The following is an 18,792-nucleotide window of genomic DNA, read 5'->3' as shown; positions in this document are numbered from 1 at the left end:
TTAGTGGTTTTATTAACTACCTGCTGTCTTAAGTGTGTGCGTGTATATATATATATATATATATATATATATATATATATATATATATATATATATATCACACATTTAACAGATGCTATTTGCAGTGCTATTTTCTGGGTAAAAGGTTAAAGGGGATGTCCAATGCTATTTCATGCTTTCTGGGTTAGAGCTATTTAGACTAAAATTAAATAACTGTTACATCTGTGAAGTAATGCTGTTATTCTTTGGCTCCGTTGTTGTTTCTGTTATTTTCTATTTATTCTTCTGGATTGGTTGTGTATATAATAGGAGGTTGTTGCTGATTGGACCAGAGAAGAGGCCTGGAATATTAATTCTTCTGGAAGTCGTCTGGAAGGAACCTCTGGGAGTCTCTGCTTGTTCTTGATTGACTGTTGTAGCACTGTGTGTTAAATGGTGGAAATGTAGTGTGACAGAGTGTGGTTTCTGTGAACTCTTTAACAGAGTGCTGTTAGCCTTTGGATACCCTGTGACCTTTCATGTTAATAACATCATTTTTCTATTGATTCTATATGTATCTTCATATTTATTTGGGAAGTTGAAAGGGGTAAGTGCATTTGCTTTTGTAGGCCAAGAGGCCAGCATCTGTTCTTGTGTTTATGGATAGACAAGGAGATAGGGTATACTATTATATGTTTTTTTGTTTGTTTGTTTTTTAGCCGGGTTGTCTATTATTTTGGCAGTAGCTCACCCCTGAATGTTTTGCTTCCGTTATTTCTTGATTTAATTTTCTCCTGCTTTGTTTATCTCTTTCAAGATATTGTTTGTAAACACAGAAGAACAATGCTATAAAAAACAAACAAGGGAATGGTAATTGTTTCTTTTGTCGTTTATGTTACACCCTGACCTCGACCGAGGATCGCCACACTGTAATTACAGATTTAGCTTAAATTAATATGTCCGTCTATATTTTTCTTAGAGCAGCAGTAGCTCTAGGGCCATCTACATCAAAAGCAGCAGGTCAGCCCACAACACAGCAAACATTTCAGAAACAATAATAATAATAATACTGTTGCAAATATTCTGTATGTTGTTTAAAAATCTAATATATTGTGGTCGGTAAAAGAAAAGTTTTTCTTTTTACCCAGAAATTTTAGAGCTGTAACCACAACATTGTTGTGATCAGAACTGTGTGTCTGGTTATAAAATGCGGTTGTCACTCCTGTATATAACAGTGTGTGAAAGTAACTCAAATACAGGACTGATAACTGTATTCTGCTGCTGTGTGAATGTGCTCCATGTTTCAGGAGTGAGTCATGTTGCATACACAGAATGAGAGGATTCACTCCTTCATTAAAATGCACTTGTAATTCGTGAAACTGTGCAGTGTGTACCTGGCCTTTGATGTATTTGTTTTCAATATGTAAATCTGAATTAAGTGGATGAAGTGGACACATAAAATATTCTCTAATTCTGTCATTCAATTTTTAAAAGTGCACTTAAGCATCTTCACACAGACCTGAAACACCAGAACTGTCTCTTTCCAAACCTTTATTTTGTTTTCTAACAATTATGGCAGACAATCATTCATATTCAAAAAACTAAATAACAATCTTAAGACAACAAGCTCAGACTGAAGACAGCAGCAAAGGGTCAAAGTACACAAGTCACAATCAGTAAGATAATAAAAATGCAGAAACTTTACCCTCTCAAAACACTTACCAGGAAACGACTGTCTCATTATTCCACTGCTTTCTGTCTTATCTGAATATCTGGACAAAATCAAAAACAAATTAGGATCAAGAAGGATTTTTGAGAAGCTTGTTTTTGAGTAGACAACAGATATTTGTAATTCGTGTGGTTATTGATGGATCGTTCATAAAGAGTGGAAATGGATTCACTGTCTGCAGATGATTTTTCTTGTCCCGTCTGTATTGAAATCTTCAAGGATCCTGTTGTTTTATCATGTAGTCACAGTGTCTGTAAAGAGTGTCTTCAACAGTTCTGGAGAACTAAAGAAACCCAGGAGTGTCCTGTCTGCAGGAGAAGATCCTCAAGAGATGCACCTCCATGTAATCTAGTGTTAAAAAACGTATGTGAGTCCCTCCTGAAGGAGAGAAAAGAGAGGCATTCATCAGAGTCTGAGGAGCTCTGCAGTTTACACAGTGAGAAACTCAAGCTCTTCTGTCTGGAGGACAAACAGCCGGTGTGTTTAGTGTGCAGAGATTCAGAGAAACACATCAATCACACATTCAGACCCATCAGTGAAGCTGTTCCAACTTATAAGGTAAGACAAATATCTATTTTTTTCATATGTAAAGAACAAGTTAAAAACCCAATGCCAGGACTAAACCAGTTTAGCCAGGTTTGGCCCAAACCTCTGGGAGGGTTAGTTAAGTTAGTTGTTTATAACACAAGCTATGCATACAATTAATATTTAATAGTATTTAACTGTCTTTAAATTACTTTTATTCAATCATAGTTTCATGAAATATTTTCAACTTGTTTGTGAAAGCTGTGCATTTACAACATTGTGACCAGCAGGTGTCGCCAACATGTGGATGTTTCCTCTCATTTTGTGAAGCGATCAACTGGTTCAATTTGATTCACAGTTTCAAAACACTCAGTTTCTCCCATCGCACATATCATATTCGGTTAATGTTTTAGATCTTCTAAATTTGTTATATTGCAGGAGGAGCTCCATACAGCACTGAAGTCCTTACAAGAGAAACTTCAGCACAAAGCAAACATTAAAGAAGAGTTTGAGAAAACAGTTCAACACATCAAGGTGAGGAAGAAAAATCAAGAGTCAAATACTCAAAAATCCCAGAGAGTTTACCATGCACATACACTATTAGTAAAAGTTTGAACACATATACAAGGTTCTGGCATGAAACTCTAGATGGTCCAGTCTGATAGGTCTAACTCAGTTTGACCTAATGACATTTTTATCACATGGCACAACTGATTGGTTTTCTCCTGCATCAGTAGCCAATGAGCTTGCTGCTCAACATTCAAATATATGATTAGTGTTTGCAGCAGCAGTCGCAGCTTGCTTCAGAAACCCCCCACTTCCCCCCACTTCCAATTGCTCTTGTCAAGCTGTCTGGTCTCTGTTTCCCTGAGTCTCCACTAGTGGTCTCACTTCCCCATAGGCACCTCACCGTAGGCACTACAAATCACACAAAGCCTTGTCCCTTCATCACAGCAATTGCACTCCTGTTAATTGCACTCAGGTGTCTTCACTTGATAGTCATTACCCTGCCTATATGGAGTCCTTTCTTTCTGTCACCCCGTTTCCTCGGCTTCCGAGTTTCCTCGTCTTCCGAGTTCCTGTTTCTAGTTCCATTCCTGTTCCTATCCCTATTGTTTGTTTGTTTTGGATTAATTTCTGGTTTTGACCCCTGCTTGTTGGATTCTGATTTGGATTACCCATTAAAACCCACACTGCATTTGGATCTCTCGTCTCCTGTGTTTCCCTGGGTTCCCGAACGTAACAGAAGGACTCCATCAATGTCGAGATCCAGCGGTGTGGGACTTCATTCCCATTTCCCAGCAAGTATGGTGGAGCTGAGGGCTAAATTCATAAGATTAACCATCCTCCGCCAAGAGGGGAATGAGGTGGGTGCTATGGCACATGTGTTCTGGACCCTGGCAGAGGGAATGGGATATAATGATGCGACCCTAAAAGACATTTTCAACACCGGTCTGGATGACCCGTTGCCTTGTATGGAAATGAATCAGTTGGAAGCGTTTCATTTCTGGGAATTCGTGTTCTACCTACAACATCGGCTTCCGTGGAATACCCCAGCCTCTCCTGTCTCTCCCGGTGGGATGGCCGATTCTAGACCGGGGTCTACAAACAGGAGGACCGCCAGCCCAGCACCACTGCACAATATGGCCGCCAGCCCAGCACCACAGCACAAGGTGGTCGCCAGCGCAGCGCCACAGCACAAGATGGCCGCCAGCCCAGCGCCACAGCACAAGGTAATCTCCAGCCCTGAACTACCAGAGCCTCTCCATGTCTCTGCTGAACAACCAGAGCCTCTCCATGTCTCTGCTGAACTACTAGAGTCTCTCCACTTCTCGGCTGAACTACCAGAGCCTCTCCACATCTCTGCTGAACTACTAGAGTCTCTCCACTTCTCGGCTGAACTACCAGAGCCTCTCCACATCTCTGCTGAACTACTAGAGTCTCTCCACTTCTCGGCTGAACTACCAGAGCCTCTCCTCAGCTCTGCGGAACTTCCAGAGCCTCGTCACGTCTCAGCCAAACTCTCTGAGCGCTCGACTGATCCTGTCGTGGCCACGGAGGCAACCCTTAACTTGTTCATGTTCTCTGTTTCGGACTTGCCTAACCAGACTTGCTCTCCTGTGTCATCGATCCCACTGTGGTGGCCTTCTGTCTCGACCGCACTGAAGTGGTGGTCTTCTGTGCCGCCCTGGTGGGCTTCTGTCTCGACCGAACCGATATGTGGTTGTCTTCTGCGCCGCCCTGGGGGGCTCCTTGTTTTTGTTTTTTGCACTTGTTGTCTCTGTTTCCCCATTTTACCTGTCCCTCTGTCCCTCCCCCTGGTCCTCCGCCGCTCCACACTTGATAGTCATTACCCTGTTATATTAACCGGTCGTTTTCTGTTTGTTTTCATGGAGTCCTTTCTTTCAGTATTTCTTACATGCTCACAGCAGCATGTTGTGGATGTATTGGCAGGTTGAAGTCACAGTACTTGCTCTGCCGCAGCAGCAGCGTAGCAGATCTATTCGGCCAAGACCAAATACATTAAAATTGTCATGTACATAACCATGCAAATTACTTGTGGTGAGTGGGGCGGGGCCGAGAGGCGTGGGAACGAGGAGTGAGGCCAGGTGTAGTGATTGGAGATGAGCTACACCTGCACCCCACCGCCAGTATCGAGTCCCATGTAGGAGATGGAAGGATATAAAACTGGAGCGACTATAGTGATATAGTTTTTATTTGTGCTGTTTTGTGTATATTTTTGAATATTAAAGTGTTTTTGATTGTGCGCCGGTTCCCGCCTCCTTCTTCCCGATGAATAGGAAGTTTTTATTGTTACAGTGGTGCCGAAGCCGGGAGAAGGAGGGACGCGCTGCTGAAGATCCCTCGCCGCTGTGGTGAATCCGCGGTGCCCTCGAGCAGGCGAAGTATGTGCCGCCATGGACGCTCGAGGCGGTGGGCTGGAGCGAGTTGCCGGGGACGGGCGAGCTCGCTGCCGGCCGCCCACGATATGGAGGGGCGGCTGCCGTCCGTGAGGGAGCGGAGGAGTCTGCGCCGTTCGCCAGGGGGCCCGAGCCTGCCGCCTCCGCGATGGAATCCGGAGGGGCAGGGAACGGGGGACTCCTGCCGCTGCCCAAAATCGGAGGAGTGTCGTGCCGTCCGCCGAGGGCCGTCCAGTGCCACCGCCGGGCACCGCGGAGGATATCACCCAGCCGGTGGAGGGCCGAGCAGCAGTGTGTCTGGGAACCGGAATTGTTTTTTTTTTTTCTCTCTCCACTCTCTCGTCCCTGTCGCTCCTCCTTCCATCTCCTTTTCTCTCGCCTCGTCTGTCCTACCCCAGGTTCCCGCAGGTCCCCGTGAGCGGTCCCCCCCGGAGGGAAGGGGGGGGGGGGGGAGTAGAGCGCAGTCTCGAGGGTACCCCCCGGCCTGCGAGGGGCAATGGGGGTATGTGGCGAGTGGGGCGGGGCCGAGAGGCGTGGGAACGAGGAGTGAGGCCAGGTGTAGTGATTGGAGATGAGCTACACCTGCGCCCCACCGCCAGTATCGAGTCCCATGTAGGAGATGGAAGGATATAAAACTGGAGCGACTATAGTGAAGGACGAGAGAGGACCAGGCCTGGGACATTATTTTATGTGTTTGCTTTTTATTTATGCGCACCAGTCAGCCGTGAGGGGCTGGTGCGCCGTTTTGTATTTATTTTGTGATTATTAAAATGTCTTTTGATTGTGCGCCGGTTCCCGCCTCCTTCTTCCCGATGAGTACAAAGGTTTTATTGTTACATTACTCTTGAAAGCTAACATGACAGAACTTCAGAAATCTTTACCTGCAGTTTGTGTGGGACACTATAATTGACTATGATGACTGAAGTGAATTTGATTTGATTTCAGTCTCAAGCTGATCAGACAGAGCAGCAGATTAAACAGCAGTTTGAGACGCTTCATCAGTTTCTCAGAGATGAAGAAGAAGCTACAATCCTTGCACTGAGGGAGGAAGAGGAGCAGAAGAAACATATGATGAAGGAGAAGCTGGAGGAGATCAACACACACATCTCAGCTCTTTCACACACAATCAAAGACATGGAGGAGATGATGAAAGACAGTGACCTCTGCTTTCTGAAGGTCTGATCTCAGATCATTGATTGATTGATTGATTGAGTGATTGAATGATTGAGTTGTTGATGATCAACTGTATGTTTGTTCTGCAGAAGTTTCCAGTCTCGATGGAAAGGTGAGTGATCTGCTGCTGTCTCTGCTCTCTCTGCTTCTGATCCAAAGCCACTTCAGTTATGATTCTGAATGTTCTTCCAGAGTCCAGATCTCATCACAGCCGGATTCACAGACTCCTTCTGGAGCTCTGATTCATGTGCCACAATACTTAGGAAACCTGCCCTTCAGAGTCTGGAAGAAGATGCAGGACATCGTCCAGAACAGTGAGTCTGGAGAAGGTCTGAGCTCTCTTTCACACACACACAAACTGGAAATGATGCATGAGGAAGATTTACAGATTAAAGGTTGCCTGATGTGTTTTATCAATTGGTCCAGTTCCATAATTTATATTAACCTGTGTATGGTCATCAGAATAAAATCACCTGTTGATTGTGTCTCATCAGCTCCTGTGATTCTGGATCCAAACACAGCTCATCCACGTCTCGTCTTGTCCAATGATCTGACCAGTCTGAGATGGAGCAACATCAGGCAACCTCTTCCTGATAATCCAGAGAGATTTGACATCTATCCCTGTGTTCTGGGTTCAGAGGGGTTTAACTCAGGAACACACTGCTGGGATGTGGAGGTTAAAGAGAGTCCATCCTGGGGTCTTGGTATAACTACAGCATCAAACCAGAGGAAGGGAGGTGATTTCTTCAAGACTGATGTCTGGAGTGTGCAGCACAAAATGTTTGAAGACTTTGGTTTTTCAGTTAAACAGGTTCTTCAATGTGTGAGAGTGAATCTAGACTATGACAGAGGAACAGTGTCATTCTCTGATCCTGTAACTAACACACATCTACACACATTCACAACCACCTTCACTAAAACAGTCTTTCCGTTCTTTCATAGCATCTACCCTCTGAAGATCTTACCATTACATTATTCTAGGTCTAATACTATCTTCAACCAAAGTAAATTCTAGCATGAACCGGGGTGGGCTAAGGAGGCTGAATCCCCAAATGTTTTCAGTAAAGCACTGAATGCTTTTATGACCGTGTCTTGTGCGCATCATCATGAGTTTTCATGTGCATCAAAATAATTTATATTATACCAGCACTGCTTCAGATATTACTGTAGCCTATAAATTCATAATACCAATCTCATCATCTGTTAAAATTTGATTATTGTTCTTGTACTGTACATAAATGGAAAACTGAAGCAGGATGCCTTAATCAGTTTTAGTTTTGTTTTTACCTTATCAATTCTGAGTTTTTAATCCAGTGGTGGACAGTAACAGAGTAGCTTCACTTTGTTACTGTACTTAAGTAAAATTTTCAAGTATCTGTACTTTACTGGAGTAGTTTTATTTTGAGTAACTTTTACTTTTACTTATTTTGAGTAACTTTTACTTTTACTTTACTACATTCCAAAGCATAATATAGTACTTTTAACTTCACTACATTTCATAAAACATATCGTTACTACCTATAATAGGGATTGGGCGTCGTGACGTCATTACTTGGCGTGGCCGCCACGTTGACTGCCTCCTTTACTGCCACTCGGACTACTGTGCAGTGTTTAGACATACTCCCTCTCATCAGTGTGTGTTAATTTGATTAATTAAAAATCTATTTTAACAATTTTCAACTGTTGCTGTATTGTGGGGTGTAATAGCGCAACACATAGGCTAATCGCCATGGGGAATATAAAATGAGAATGGATTAACTTTACACCGCTATCATGCTTGGAGGCACGACTACGGAGACCATAACATCTGAATATTAATTTATATAGCTTAAAGGCAGGGTAGGTAAATGTATTAAAAAAAAATTCCCAAATTTGTTTAAACTTTATTTATCAATACATAATTAAAATGTAACTACTCTGAAAAAGAAAGTCTAAAAATCGAGTGTCTGTAGACCTCTCACGACGGTTTTAAAAGACAGCACATTATTTCCATTCACTCCACCCCCTCCCTTCTGGGCTCCTTCCAAAGGCACGCCCCCAAAACACATGAACGCGCAACTCCGACCACTGAGCTGGAAGACGCAGTATTTACCTGAGATGAGCGGAGAAGAAGGAGCACAGTGCATGTAGTGACATCATGTCAGAATCACATAATAAAAATAACTTTATATGAAGATAAACAAACAAGATGTATTTTAGTACTCACTATCAAGCTAGCATATTGATATTCAGATCGGCACTTCGGAGCATATTTGCGACTCAGTTGATTCAGATCGGCACTTTGGAGCCTGTTCGCGACTCGGTTGATTCAGATCGGTACTTCGGGGCCTGTTCGCGACTCGGTTGATTCAGATCGGCACTTCGGAGCATGTTCGCGACTCTGTTGATTCGGATCGGCACTTCGGAGCATGTTCGCGATTCGGTTGATTCGGATCGAGACTTCGGAGCCTGTTGGCGACTCGGTTGATTCGGATCGGGACTTCGGAGCCTGTTCGCGACTCAGTTGATTCGAATCAGCACTTCGGAGCCTGTTCGCGACTCGGTTGATTCAGATCGGGACTTCGGAGCCTGTTCGCGACTCGGTTGTTTCAGATCGGGACATCGGAGCATGTTTGAGATTTTTTAAATTCAGATCTGGACATCGAAGCAGGAAGTGTCTGTCAAACAGTTAATTGGTGATAAATTAATATTTGGACTTGAGCCTTTTTTATTACCTGTCGATTCAGCATGTACATGGACCCACACACAAAGGTGGACACACTCTAGTATTAATCATCAGTAGAGCTCTAAACTTTTCATCCATTGTTATTAAGGACGTTATTCATAACCGTGCTGAATATAAGTAAATATTGTTAGCTGATGCTAACTGTCTAGCTAACAAGCTTGCTGGTGCTAACTTGAGGTAATTTTTATAAATAATGTCCAAATATTTTTTTTCAACCACCTATATATATATATATATATATATATATATATATATATATATATATATATATATATATATATATATATATAGATTGCATCTGGGGAGAAAAGAAAGGATGTGATGTTCAGAACATGGTTCACCCCAGAGAAGGTTTGAGAAGGAAAAATCATTATGAAAATATAATTATATTTTCCTTAAAATCTTCAGGCCTTATTATCATGTCATATATAACTGTGATGTTCTGTAAAACAACAAACTTTAAAATACTTTGTTCTTACTGGTGAAAATCAGATGGTCATCTCTGTTTTCTCTCAGGTACATCACAGTGTAAGCTTCACAGTGAACATTACTCTCGTCAGCGTAGTCCATATCAACAACAAAAATATATCTTGACTCCATATAGTGGTTATTTTGGAAAAAATCCCAGGTATTTTGAGCAGTAGGATTATAAAAATAAAAAAAAAGTGCTAATATAAAATTAAATTAGCCTATATAAAATTGCAAACATCTATCTTTCAGTACTTTTTTACTTAAGTACATAAAAAATTGAGTACTTTTGTACTTTCACTTGAGTAAAATTGAAAAAGGAGTACCTTTACTTTTACTGGAGTAATATTTTATTATACGAATCTGTACTTTCACTCAAGTACTTGATTTGTGTACTTCGTCCACCACTGTTTTAATCTAAAATCAATGACAATACACAGGGGAATTATGGGCCCTGTGCACTTAATTTGGTATGAGGTCCCCTATTTTGCTTTAAAAAAAATTCTAAAAAATCAACACTACCAAAGACAAAAATAGTTTTGAAAAATGTGAACCATTTAAACAGACAAAAATGTTTATATTTTAGAAATCAACTTTTTTTTTTTCCATTTAGTGGTATTATTAACTCCCTGTTGTCTTATTTAGACTAAAATTAAACAACTGTAACATCTTCAAGGTAGTGCTGTTATTCTTTGGCTCTGTTGATACCTTGTGACCTTTCATGTTAATAACATCACTGTTCTATTGATTCTATATGTAACCTCATATTTATTTGGGAAGTTGTAAGGGGTAAGTAGAGGCCTTTTGTAGGCCAAGAGGCCAGCATCTGTTCTTGTGTTTATGGATAGACAAGGAGATAGGGTATACTATTATATGTTTTTTTGTTTGTTTGTTTGTTTTTTAGCCTGGTTGTCTATTATTTTGGCAGTAGTTCACCCCTGAATGTTTTGCTTCCGTTATTTCTTGATTTAATTTTCTCCTGCTTTCTTTGTTATCTCTTTCAAGATATTGTTTGTAAACACAGAAGAACAATGCTATAAAAAACAAACAAGGGAATGGTAATGTTTTTTTTTTTGTCGTTTATGTTACACCCTGACCTCGGCCGTGGATCGCCACACTGTAATTACAGATTTAGCTTAAATTAATATGTCCGTCTATATTTTTCTTAGAGCAGCAGTAGCTCTAGGGCCATCTACATCAAAAGCAGCAGATCAGCGCACAATACAGCAAACATTTCAGAAACGTTTCAGGTGTGAGTCATGTTCCATCCGTAAATCTGCATTAAGTGGATGAAGTGGACAGATAAAATATTCTCTAATTCTGTCATTCAGTTTTAAAAGTACTTAAGCGTCTCACACAGACCTGAAGCACCAGAACTGTCTCTTTCCAAACCTTTATTTTGTTTTCTAACAGTAATGGCAGACAATCATTCATATTCTAAAAACTAAATAACAATCTTGAGCTCAGATTCAACACAGCAGCAAAGGGTCAAAGTACACAAGACACAATCAGTAAGATAGTAAAAATGCAGAAACTTTACCCTCTCAAAACACTTACCAGGAAACGACTGTCTCATTATTCAACTGCTTTCTGTCCTATCTGAATATCTGGACAAAATCAAAAACAAAATAGGATCAAGAAGGATTTATGAGAAGCTTGTTTTTGCGTAGACAACAGATATTTGTAATTCGTGTGGTTATTTATGGATCGTATGTAAAAAGTGAAAATGGATTCACTGTCTGCAGATGATTTTTCTTGTCCCGTGTGTATTGAAATCTTCAAGGATCCTGTTGTTTTATCATGTAGTCACAGTGTCTGTAAAGAGTGTCTTCAACAGTTCTGGAGAACTAAAGAAACTCAGGAGTGTCCTGTCTGCAGGAGAAGATGTTCAAATGATGCACCTCCATGTAATCTAGTGTTAAAAAACGTATGTGAGTCCCTCCTGAAGGAGAAGAAAGAGAGGCATTCATCAGAGTCTGAGGAGCTCTGCAGTTTACACAGTGAGAAACTCAAGCTCTTCTGTCTGGAGGACAAACAGCCGGTGTGTTTAGTGTGCAGAGATTCAGAGAAACACATCAATCACACATTCAGACCCATCAGTGAAGCTGTTCCAACTTACAAGGTAAGACAAATATCATTTTTTTTTCATATGTAAAGAACATGTTAAAAGCTCAATGTAAGGACTAAACCAGTTTAGCCAGGTTTGGCCCAAACCTCTGGGAGGGTTAGTTAAATTAAGGGTGTTTATAACACAAGTTATGCATACAATTCATATTTAATAGTATTAACTGCCTTTAAATTACTTTTATTCAATCATAGTTTCATGAAATATTTTTAACTTGTTTGTGAAAGCTGTGCATTTACAACATTGTGACCAGCAGGTGTCGCCAACATGTGGATGTTTCCTCTCATTTTGTGAAGCAACCAACTGGTTCAATTTGATTCACAGTTTCAAAACACTCAGTTTCTCCCATCACACATATCATATTCGGTTAATATTTTATATCTTTCTAAATTCCAGGAGGAGCTCCATACAGCACTGAAGTCCTTACAAGAGAAAGTTCAGCACAAAGCAAACATTAAAGAAGAGTTTGAGAAAACAGTTCAACACATCAAGGTGAGGAAGAAAAATCAAGAGTCAAATACTCCGAAATCCCAGAGAGTTTACCATGCACATGCACTATTAGTAAAAGTTTGAACACATATGCAGGGTTCTGGCATGAAACTCTAGATGGTGCAGTCTGATAAGTCTAACTCAGTTTGACCTAATGACATCTTTATCACATGGCATAGCTGACTGGTTTTCTCCTGTATTGGTAGCCAATGAGCTCACTGCTCAACATTCAAATATATGACTAGTGTTTGCTGTAGCAGTCACAGTTTGCATCAGAAACCCCCACCTTCCCCAGCTCCACCTGCATTGATCTGCTATGAGGTGATCACGTATGCTATATGGGGGTTATTTCATGTATGTTATATTTGCAACTGCAGTATTTCTTTCATGCTCACAGCAGCATGTTGTTGATGTATTGGCAGTAGGAAGTCACAGTGCGTGCTCTGCAGCGTAGCAGATCTATTCTGCCAAGACCAAATACATTAACATTGTCATGTACATAACCATGCAAATTACTCTTGAGAGTTGACACGACAGAACTAATCTTTCCCTGCAGTTTGTGTGGGTCCTAATGTGCCAGTATAGTAACAGGGACACTTGTCAAGTCAAGTCACCTTTATTTATATAGCGCTTTAAACAAAATACATTGCGTCAAAGCAACTGAACAACATTCATTAGGAAAACAGTGTGTCAATAATGCAAAATGATAGCTAAAGGCAGTACATCATTGAATTCAGTTATGTCATCTCTGTTCAGTTTAAGTAGTGTCTGTGCATTTATTTGCAATCAAGTCAATGATATCGCTGTAGATGAAGTGACCCCAACTAAGCAAGCCAGAGGCGACAGCGGCAAAGAACCGAAACTCCATCGGTGACAGAATGGAGAAAAAAAACCTTGGGAGAAACCAGGCTCAGTTGGGGGTCAGTTCTCCTCTGACCAGACGAAACCAGTAGTTCAATTCCAGGCTGCAGCAAAGTCAGATTGTGCAGAAGAATCATCTGTTTCCTGTGTTCTTGTCCCGGTGGTCTTCTGAGACAAGGTCTTTACAGGGGATCTGTATCTGGGGCGTTGTCCTGGTCTCCGCTGTCTTTCAGGGCATTAGAGGTCCTTTCTAGGTGCTGATCCACAATCTGGTCTGGATACGTACTGGATCCGGGCGACTGCAGTGACCCTCTGATCTGGATACAGACTGGATCTGGTGGCTACGGTGACCTCGGAATAAGAGAGAAACAGACTAATATTAGCGTAGATGCCATTCTTCTAATGATGTAGCAAGTACATCGGGTGTTATGGGAAGTGTTCCCAGTTCTGGTTAACCTAATTAATGCAGCCTAAAAATCCTTTAACGGATTTGGATATTAAAAGCATATTAGTATGTTATGTGTAAGCCAGGTTAAAGAGATGGGTCTTTAATCTAGATTTAAACTGCAAGAGGGTGTCTGCCTCCCGAACAATGTTAGGTAGGTTATTCCAGAGTTTAGGCGGCAAATAGGAAAAGGCTCTGCTGCCCGCAGTTGATTTTGATATTCTAGGTATTATGAAATTGCCTGAGTTTTGAGAACGTAGCGGACGTAGAGGATTATAATGTTAACGGAGCTCATTCAAATACTGAGGTGCTAAACCATTCAGGGCTTTATAAGTAATAAGCAATATTTTAAAATCTATACGATGTTTGATAGGGAGCCAGTGCAGTGTGGACAGGACCGGGCTAATATGGTCATACTTCCTGGTTCTAGTAAGAACTCTTGCTGCTACATTTTGGACTAGCTGTAGTTTGTTTACTAAGCGTGCAGAACAACCACCCAATAAAGCATTACAATAATCTAACCTTGAGGTCATAAATGAATGGATTAGCATTTCTGCATTTGATATTGAGAGCATAGAACGTAATTTAGATATATTTTTGAGATGGAAAAATGCAGTTTTGCAAATGCTAGAAACGTGGCTCTCTAAGGAAAGATTGCTATCAAATAGCACACCTAGGTTCCTAACTCATGACGAAGAATTGACAAAGCAACCATCAAGTCTTAGACAGTGTTCTAGGTTATTATATGCAGAGTTTTTAGGTCCTATAATTAACACCTGTTTTTTCAGAATTAAGCAGTAAGAAATTACTCGTCATGCAGTTTTTTATATCGACTATGCATTCCATTAGTTTTTCAAATTGGTGTGTTTCACCGGGCCGCAAAGAAATATACAGCTAGGTATCATCAGCATAACAGTGAAAGTTAACACCATGTTTCCTGATGATATCTCCCAAGGGTAACATACAAAGCGTGAAGAGTAGCGGCCCTGGTACTGAGCCTTGAGGTACTCCATACTGCATTTGTGATAGATGATACATCTTCATTCACTGCTACGAACTGATGGCGTTCATATAAGTATGATTTAAACCATGCTAATGCACTTCCATTAATGCCAACAAAGTGTTCAAGTCTATGCAAAAGAATGTTGTGGTCCATTGTGTCAAACGCAGCACTAAGATCCAATAAGACTAAAAGAGAAATACAACCACGATCAGATGATAAGAGCAGGTCATTTGTAACTCTAAGGAGAGCAGTCTCAGTACCATGATATGGTCTAAATCCTGATTGGAAATCCTCACATATGCCATTTTTCTCTAAGAAAGAATATAATTGTGAGGATATACCACCTTTTCTAGTATCTTGGACAGAAAACGGAGATTCGAGATTGGTCTTGAAGGTTTTGGGGACATATCCTAATGACAATGAGGAATTAATAATAGTCAGAAGAGGATCTATGACTTCTGGACGCACCTCTTTTAGGAGCTTAGATGGTATAGGGTCTAACATACATGTTGTTGGTTTAGATGATTTAACAAGTTTATACAATTCTTCCTCTCCTATAGTAGAGAATGAGTGGAACTGTTCCTCAGGGGGTCTATAGTGCACTGTCTGATGTGATACTGTAGCTGACGGCTGAATGGTTGCAATTTTATCTCTAATAGTATAAATTTTAGAAGTAAAGTAGTTCATAAAGTCATTACTGCTGTGATGTTGGGAAATGTCAACACTTGTTGAGGCTTTATTTTTCGTTAATTTAGCCACTGTATTGAATAAATACCTGGGGTTATGTTTGTTTTCTTCTAAAAGAGAAGAAAAGTAATCGGATCTAGCAGTTTTTAATGCTTTTCTGTAGGATAGGTTACTTTCCCTCCAAGCAATGCGAAATACCTCTGGTTTTGTTTTCCTCTGGCTGCGCTCAATTTTTCGGGCTGCTCTCTTTAGCATGCGAGTATGCTCATTATACCATGGTGTCATGCTGGTTTCCTTAACCTTCCTTAAGCGTAAAGGAGCAACTCTATTTAAAATGCTAGAAAAGAGAGAGTCCATAGTTTCTGTTACATCATCAAGTTGTTCTGAGGTTTTGGATATGCTAAGGAATTTGGATACATCAGGAAGATAACTTGTCACTTCCTTCCTTCAGGTGTGATGTTTAAACCGAGGTCCTGACTCTCTGTGGTGGCACTTCTTGTAAAAAGAGTGGGGCTGTATGATTGTAAAGAGCTTTGGGTGTACAATAGTACATAAGAAAAGCATTACATTTTTCATTCATTCTCTATCAACATTTTACAACACTAATAAAGTCATCAAACAACAGAATTATAAATTCAGTGTGTCTAAACATTTGACTGGTGCCACAGATGATGTGAGGTGTTTAATCAGATGACTGAAGTGAATGTGTTTTGATTTCAGTCTCAAGCTGATCAAACAGAGCAGCAGATTAAGAAGGAGTTTAAGAAGCTTCGTCAGTTTCTCAGAGATGAAGAGAAAACTACAATCACTGCACTGAGAGAGGAAGAGGAGCAGAAGAAACAGATGATGAAGGACAAGCTGGAGGAGATCAACACACACATCTCAGCTCTTTCACACACAATCAAAGACATGGAGGAGATGATGAAAGACAGTGACGCCTGCTTTCTGAAGGTCTGATTTCAGATCATTGATTGATTGATTGATTGATTGATTGATTGATTGAGTTGTTGATGATCAATGGTGTGTTTGTTCTGCAGAAGTTTCCAGTCTCGATGGAAAGGTGAGTGATCTGCTGCTGTCTCTGCTCTCTCTGCTTCTGATCCAAAGTCACTTCAGTTCTGATCCTGAATGTTCTTCCAGAGTCCAGATCTCATCACAGCCGGATCCACAGACTCCTTCTGGAGCTCTGATTCATGTGCCGCGATACTTGGGAAACCTGCCCTTCAGAGTCTGGAAGAAGATGCAGGACATCGTCCAGAACAGTGAGTCTGGAGAGGATCTGAGCTCTTACACACACACACACACTGGAAATGATGCATGAGGAAGATTTACAGATTAAAAGATACCTGATCTGTTTTATCAATTGGTCCAGTTCCATAATTTGTAATAATCTGTGTATGGTCATCAGAATAAATTCACCTGTTGATTGTGTCTCATCAGCTCCTGTGATTCTGGATCCAAACACGGCTCAGCCACTTCTCGTCCTGTCTGGTGATCTGACCAGTCTGAGATGGAGCAACATCAGGCAACCTCTTCCTGATAATCCAGAGAGATTTGACATCTATCCCTGTGTTCTGGGTTCAGAGGGGTTTAACTCAGGAACACACTGCTGGGATGTGGAGGTTAAAGAGAGCTCATCCTGGGGTCTTGGTATAACTACAGCATCAAACCAGAGGAAGGGAAGTGATTTTTTTAAGACTGATGTCTGGAGTTTGCAGCACAAAATGTTTGAAGACTTTGGTTTTTCAGTTAAGCAGGTTCTTCAATGTGTGAGAGTGAATCTAGACTATGACAGAGGAACAGTGTCATTCTCTGATCCTGTAACTAACACACATCTACACACATTCACAACCACCTTCACTAAAACAGTCTTTCCGTTCTTTCATAGCATCTACCCTCTGAAGATCTTACCAATACATTATTCTAAGTCTAATACTATCTACAACCAAAGTAAATTCTAGCATGAACCAGGGGCGGCTTTAGGGGTGGGCTAAGGGGGCTGAAGCCCCAAATTTTTTCAGTAAAGCCCTGAATGCTTTTATGACCGTGTCTTGTGCGCATCATCATGAGTTTTCATGTGCATTAAAATTATTTCTATTATATCAGCACTGCTTCAGATATTACTGTATAGCCTATAAATTCATAATACCAATCTCATCATCTGTTAAAATGTGATTATTGTTCTTGTACTGGACATAAATGGTAAACTTAAATGGTAGCTTTCACAGCAGGCTTCTACCCGGCAGTCAAAGTGGCATTATGTCACAAAAGTGTGGGCTCAAAGGAAGACCACAAGGGTTTAGGATGTGATTTGGGACAGGGCCAGCGTCGAGTCTTCTGAGGTGAAGAGTTCGTGGCTCACACACACTTTACACAGTCTGTTTAAGTGACATTTTACAGGCTCATTTCTGTACTGTTTTCATTGAAAGTGACGTGACATTCAGCCAAGTATGGTGACCCATACTCAGAATTTGTGCTCTGCATTTAACCCATCCGAAGTGCACACACACACGGAGCAGTGGGCAGCCATTTATGCAGTTGAGCAGTTGGGGGTTCAGTGCCTTGTTCAATGTCTTGCTCAAGGGCACCTAAGTCGTAGTATTGAAGGTGGAGAGAGAACTGTACATGCACTCCCCCACCAACAATTCCTGCCGGCCCGGGACCTTTTGATTGGGAGTCCGACTCTCTAACCATTAGGCCAAGACTTCTCGACTTGGGTTCAGCAATACTTGTACTTCTTTTCTGGCATCTTCGTACTGAAATAAAGATTAAGTGAATATAATGAATTCATTCAGACCTGAGTGATTTTGAGTGCTTGTGCTTGATGTTTGGAGAGAGAACTGCTACTGAATGTCTCATGATCACAAGTGAAAAATCATTTAAAAGGCAGCGCCAGTGAAAACAGACAGAGACAATGGAAGATTTAAGTGCTACTGTAAGTTACCACCCCTGCCATGGTTCAAATGTTTGAAAATGATTAACAGTTGAAAACATTCGCTAGACGTTTAGAAAATTATAAAATGTAATCAGTAACATTACTTTAATAAAGTAATTTAAATAGTTACATTACTTATTACATTTTAAACAGGGTAACGTAGTCAGTTAACCAACACTGCTAACACTTTCCCAACACTGATCTGTAGTTAATTGTTTCTTTTTGTATTTGACTTTTTTTTTTAGAATGTGTCACGTGCACTTACAAGAGACACTTAAACATGCAGAAACAATGATAGAAGTGTTTGGGATCACAGTTCAAACACATCAAGGTTAGCATTGATTATTCTGACGTAAATACAAATGAATTCAAACATTCAACATCTTCATCAGCTTGACAACACAAGTGTTGCAAATCATCACAACACATGCATTCGTTATATGCATGTGTTGTGAAGAATTTGTAGTGCATTTCGCTATATGCATGTGTTGTGATGATTTGCAACACTTGTGTTGTCAAACTGATGAAGATGTTTTCTTCACTTGCTGATGTTTTTTCAATTTGCATGTGTTTTCTTAAGTTGCAGCGTGTTGAGCTGTCTCGGTCACCATAAATATTGGGTAGAAACGTATACATTTATACATTTACACGCATACATTTACATTCATAATACACTTTAGATGGTTTCTGTCAGGAGTCTTGACATTTGCGTTGAAGCTCTTTTTAG

The 18,792-nt window shown here is 40.8% G+C and overlaps 2 protein-coding genes across 3 annotated transcripts; both read left to right on the top strand.

Moving 5' to 3' along the window:
- Positions 1–113: 113 nt before the first annotated feature.
- Positions 114–7,712, top strand: LOC113070953 (E3 ubiquitin-protein ligase TRIM39-like). Of its 2 annotated transcripts, none has more exons than XM_026244302.1 (6): positions 114–2,266; positions 2,672–2,767; positions 6,100–6,330; positions 6,417–6,439; positions 6,520–6,656; positions 6,822–7,712. In XM_026244302.1, exons 1-6 carry the CDS (start codon positions 1,871–1,873, stop codon positions 7,340–7,342), a joined length of 1,404 nt encoding a protein of 467 aa, XP_026100087.1. In that variant the 5' UTR covers positions 114–1,870; the 3' UTR covers positions 7,343–7,712. The 2 variants fall into 2 exon arrangements, with proteins under 2 accessions (XP_026100087.1, XP_026100088.1); XM_026244303.1 differs by having other exon boundaries at positions 1,871–2,266; positions 6,520–6,641.
- A 2,114-nt stretch (positions 7,713–9,826) lies between these two features.
- LOC113070955 (tripartite motif-containing protein 35-like) lies at positions 9,827–17,677 on the top strand. The gene is made up of 6 exons (XM_026244304.1): positions 9,827–11,642; positions 12,042–12,137; positions 15,851–16,081; positions 16,168–16,190; positions 16,271–16,392; positions 16,571–17,677. The coding sequence occupies exons 1-6, from the start codon at positions 11,247–11,249 to the stop codon at positions 17,089–17,091; spliced, it is 1,389 nt and encodes a 462-aa protein (XP_026100089.1). The 5' UTR covers positions 9,827–11,246; the 3' UTR covers positions 17,092–17,677.
- Positions 17,678–18,792: the final 1,115 nt, after the last annotated feature.

The sequence above is a fragment of the Carassius auratus genome, unplaced genomic scaffold (genome assembly GCF_003368295.1).
Source record: "Carassius auratus strain Wakin unplaced genomic scaffold, ASM336829v1 scaf_tig00005455, whole genome shotgun sequence".
NCBI lineage: Eukaryota > Metazoa > Chordata > Actinopteri > Cypriniformes > Cyprinidae > Carassius > Carassius auratus.
The sequence above is the reverse complement of the archived record's forward strand: the minus strand, read 5'-3'. Positions and strand labels throughout refer to the sequence as shown.

Bases quoted from the DNA above. Each gene is read 5' to 3' on its own strand.
- LOC113070953 (XM_026244302.1), top strand. From the start codon at position 1,871: ATGGATTCACTGTCTGCAGATGATTTTTCTTGTCCCGTCTGTATTGAA. The intron at 2,267-2,671 runs GTAAGACAAATA...GTTATATTGCAG, and splicing joins AAGCTGTTCCAACTTATAAG to GAGGAGCTCCATACAGCACT. The intron at 6,440-6,519 runs GTGAGTGATCTG...ATGTTCTTCCAG, and splicing joins TTTCCAGTCTCGATGGAAAG to AGTCCAGATCTCATCACAGC.
- LOC113070955 (XM_026244304.1), top strand. From the start codon at position 11,247: ATGGATTCACTGTCTGCAGATGATTTTTCTTGTCCCGTGTGTATTGAA. The intron at 11,643-12,041 runs GTAAGACAAATA...TCTAAATTCCAG, and splicing joins AAGCTGTTCCAACTTACAAG to GAGGAGCTCCATACAGCACT. The intron at 16,393-16,570 runs GTGAGTCTGGAG...GTGTCTCATCAG, and splicing joins GCAGGACATCGTCCAGAACA to CTCCTGTGATTCTGGATCCA.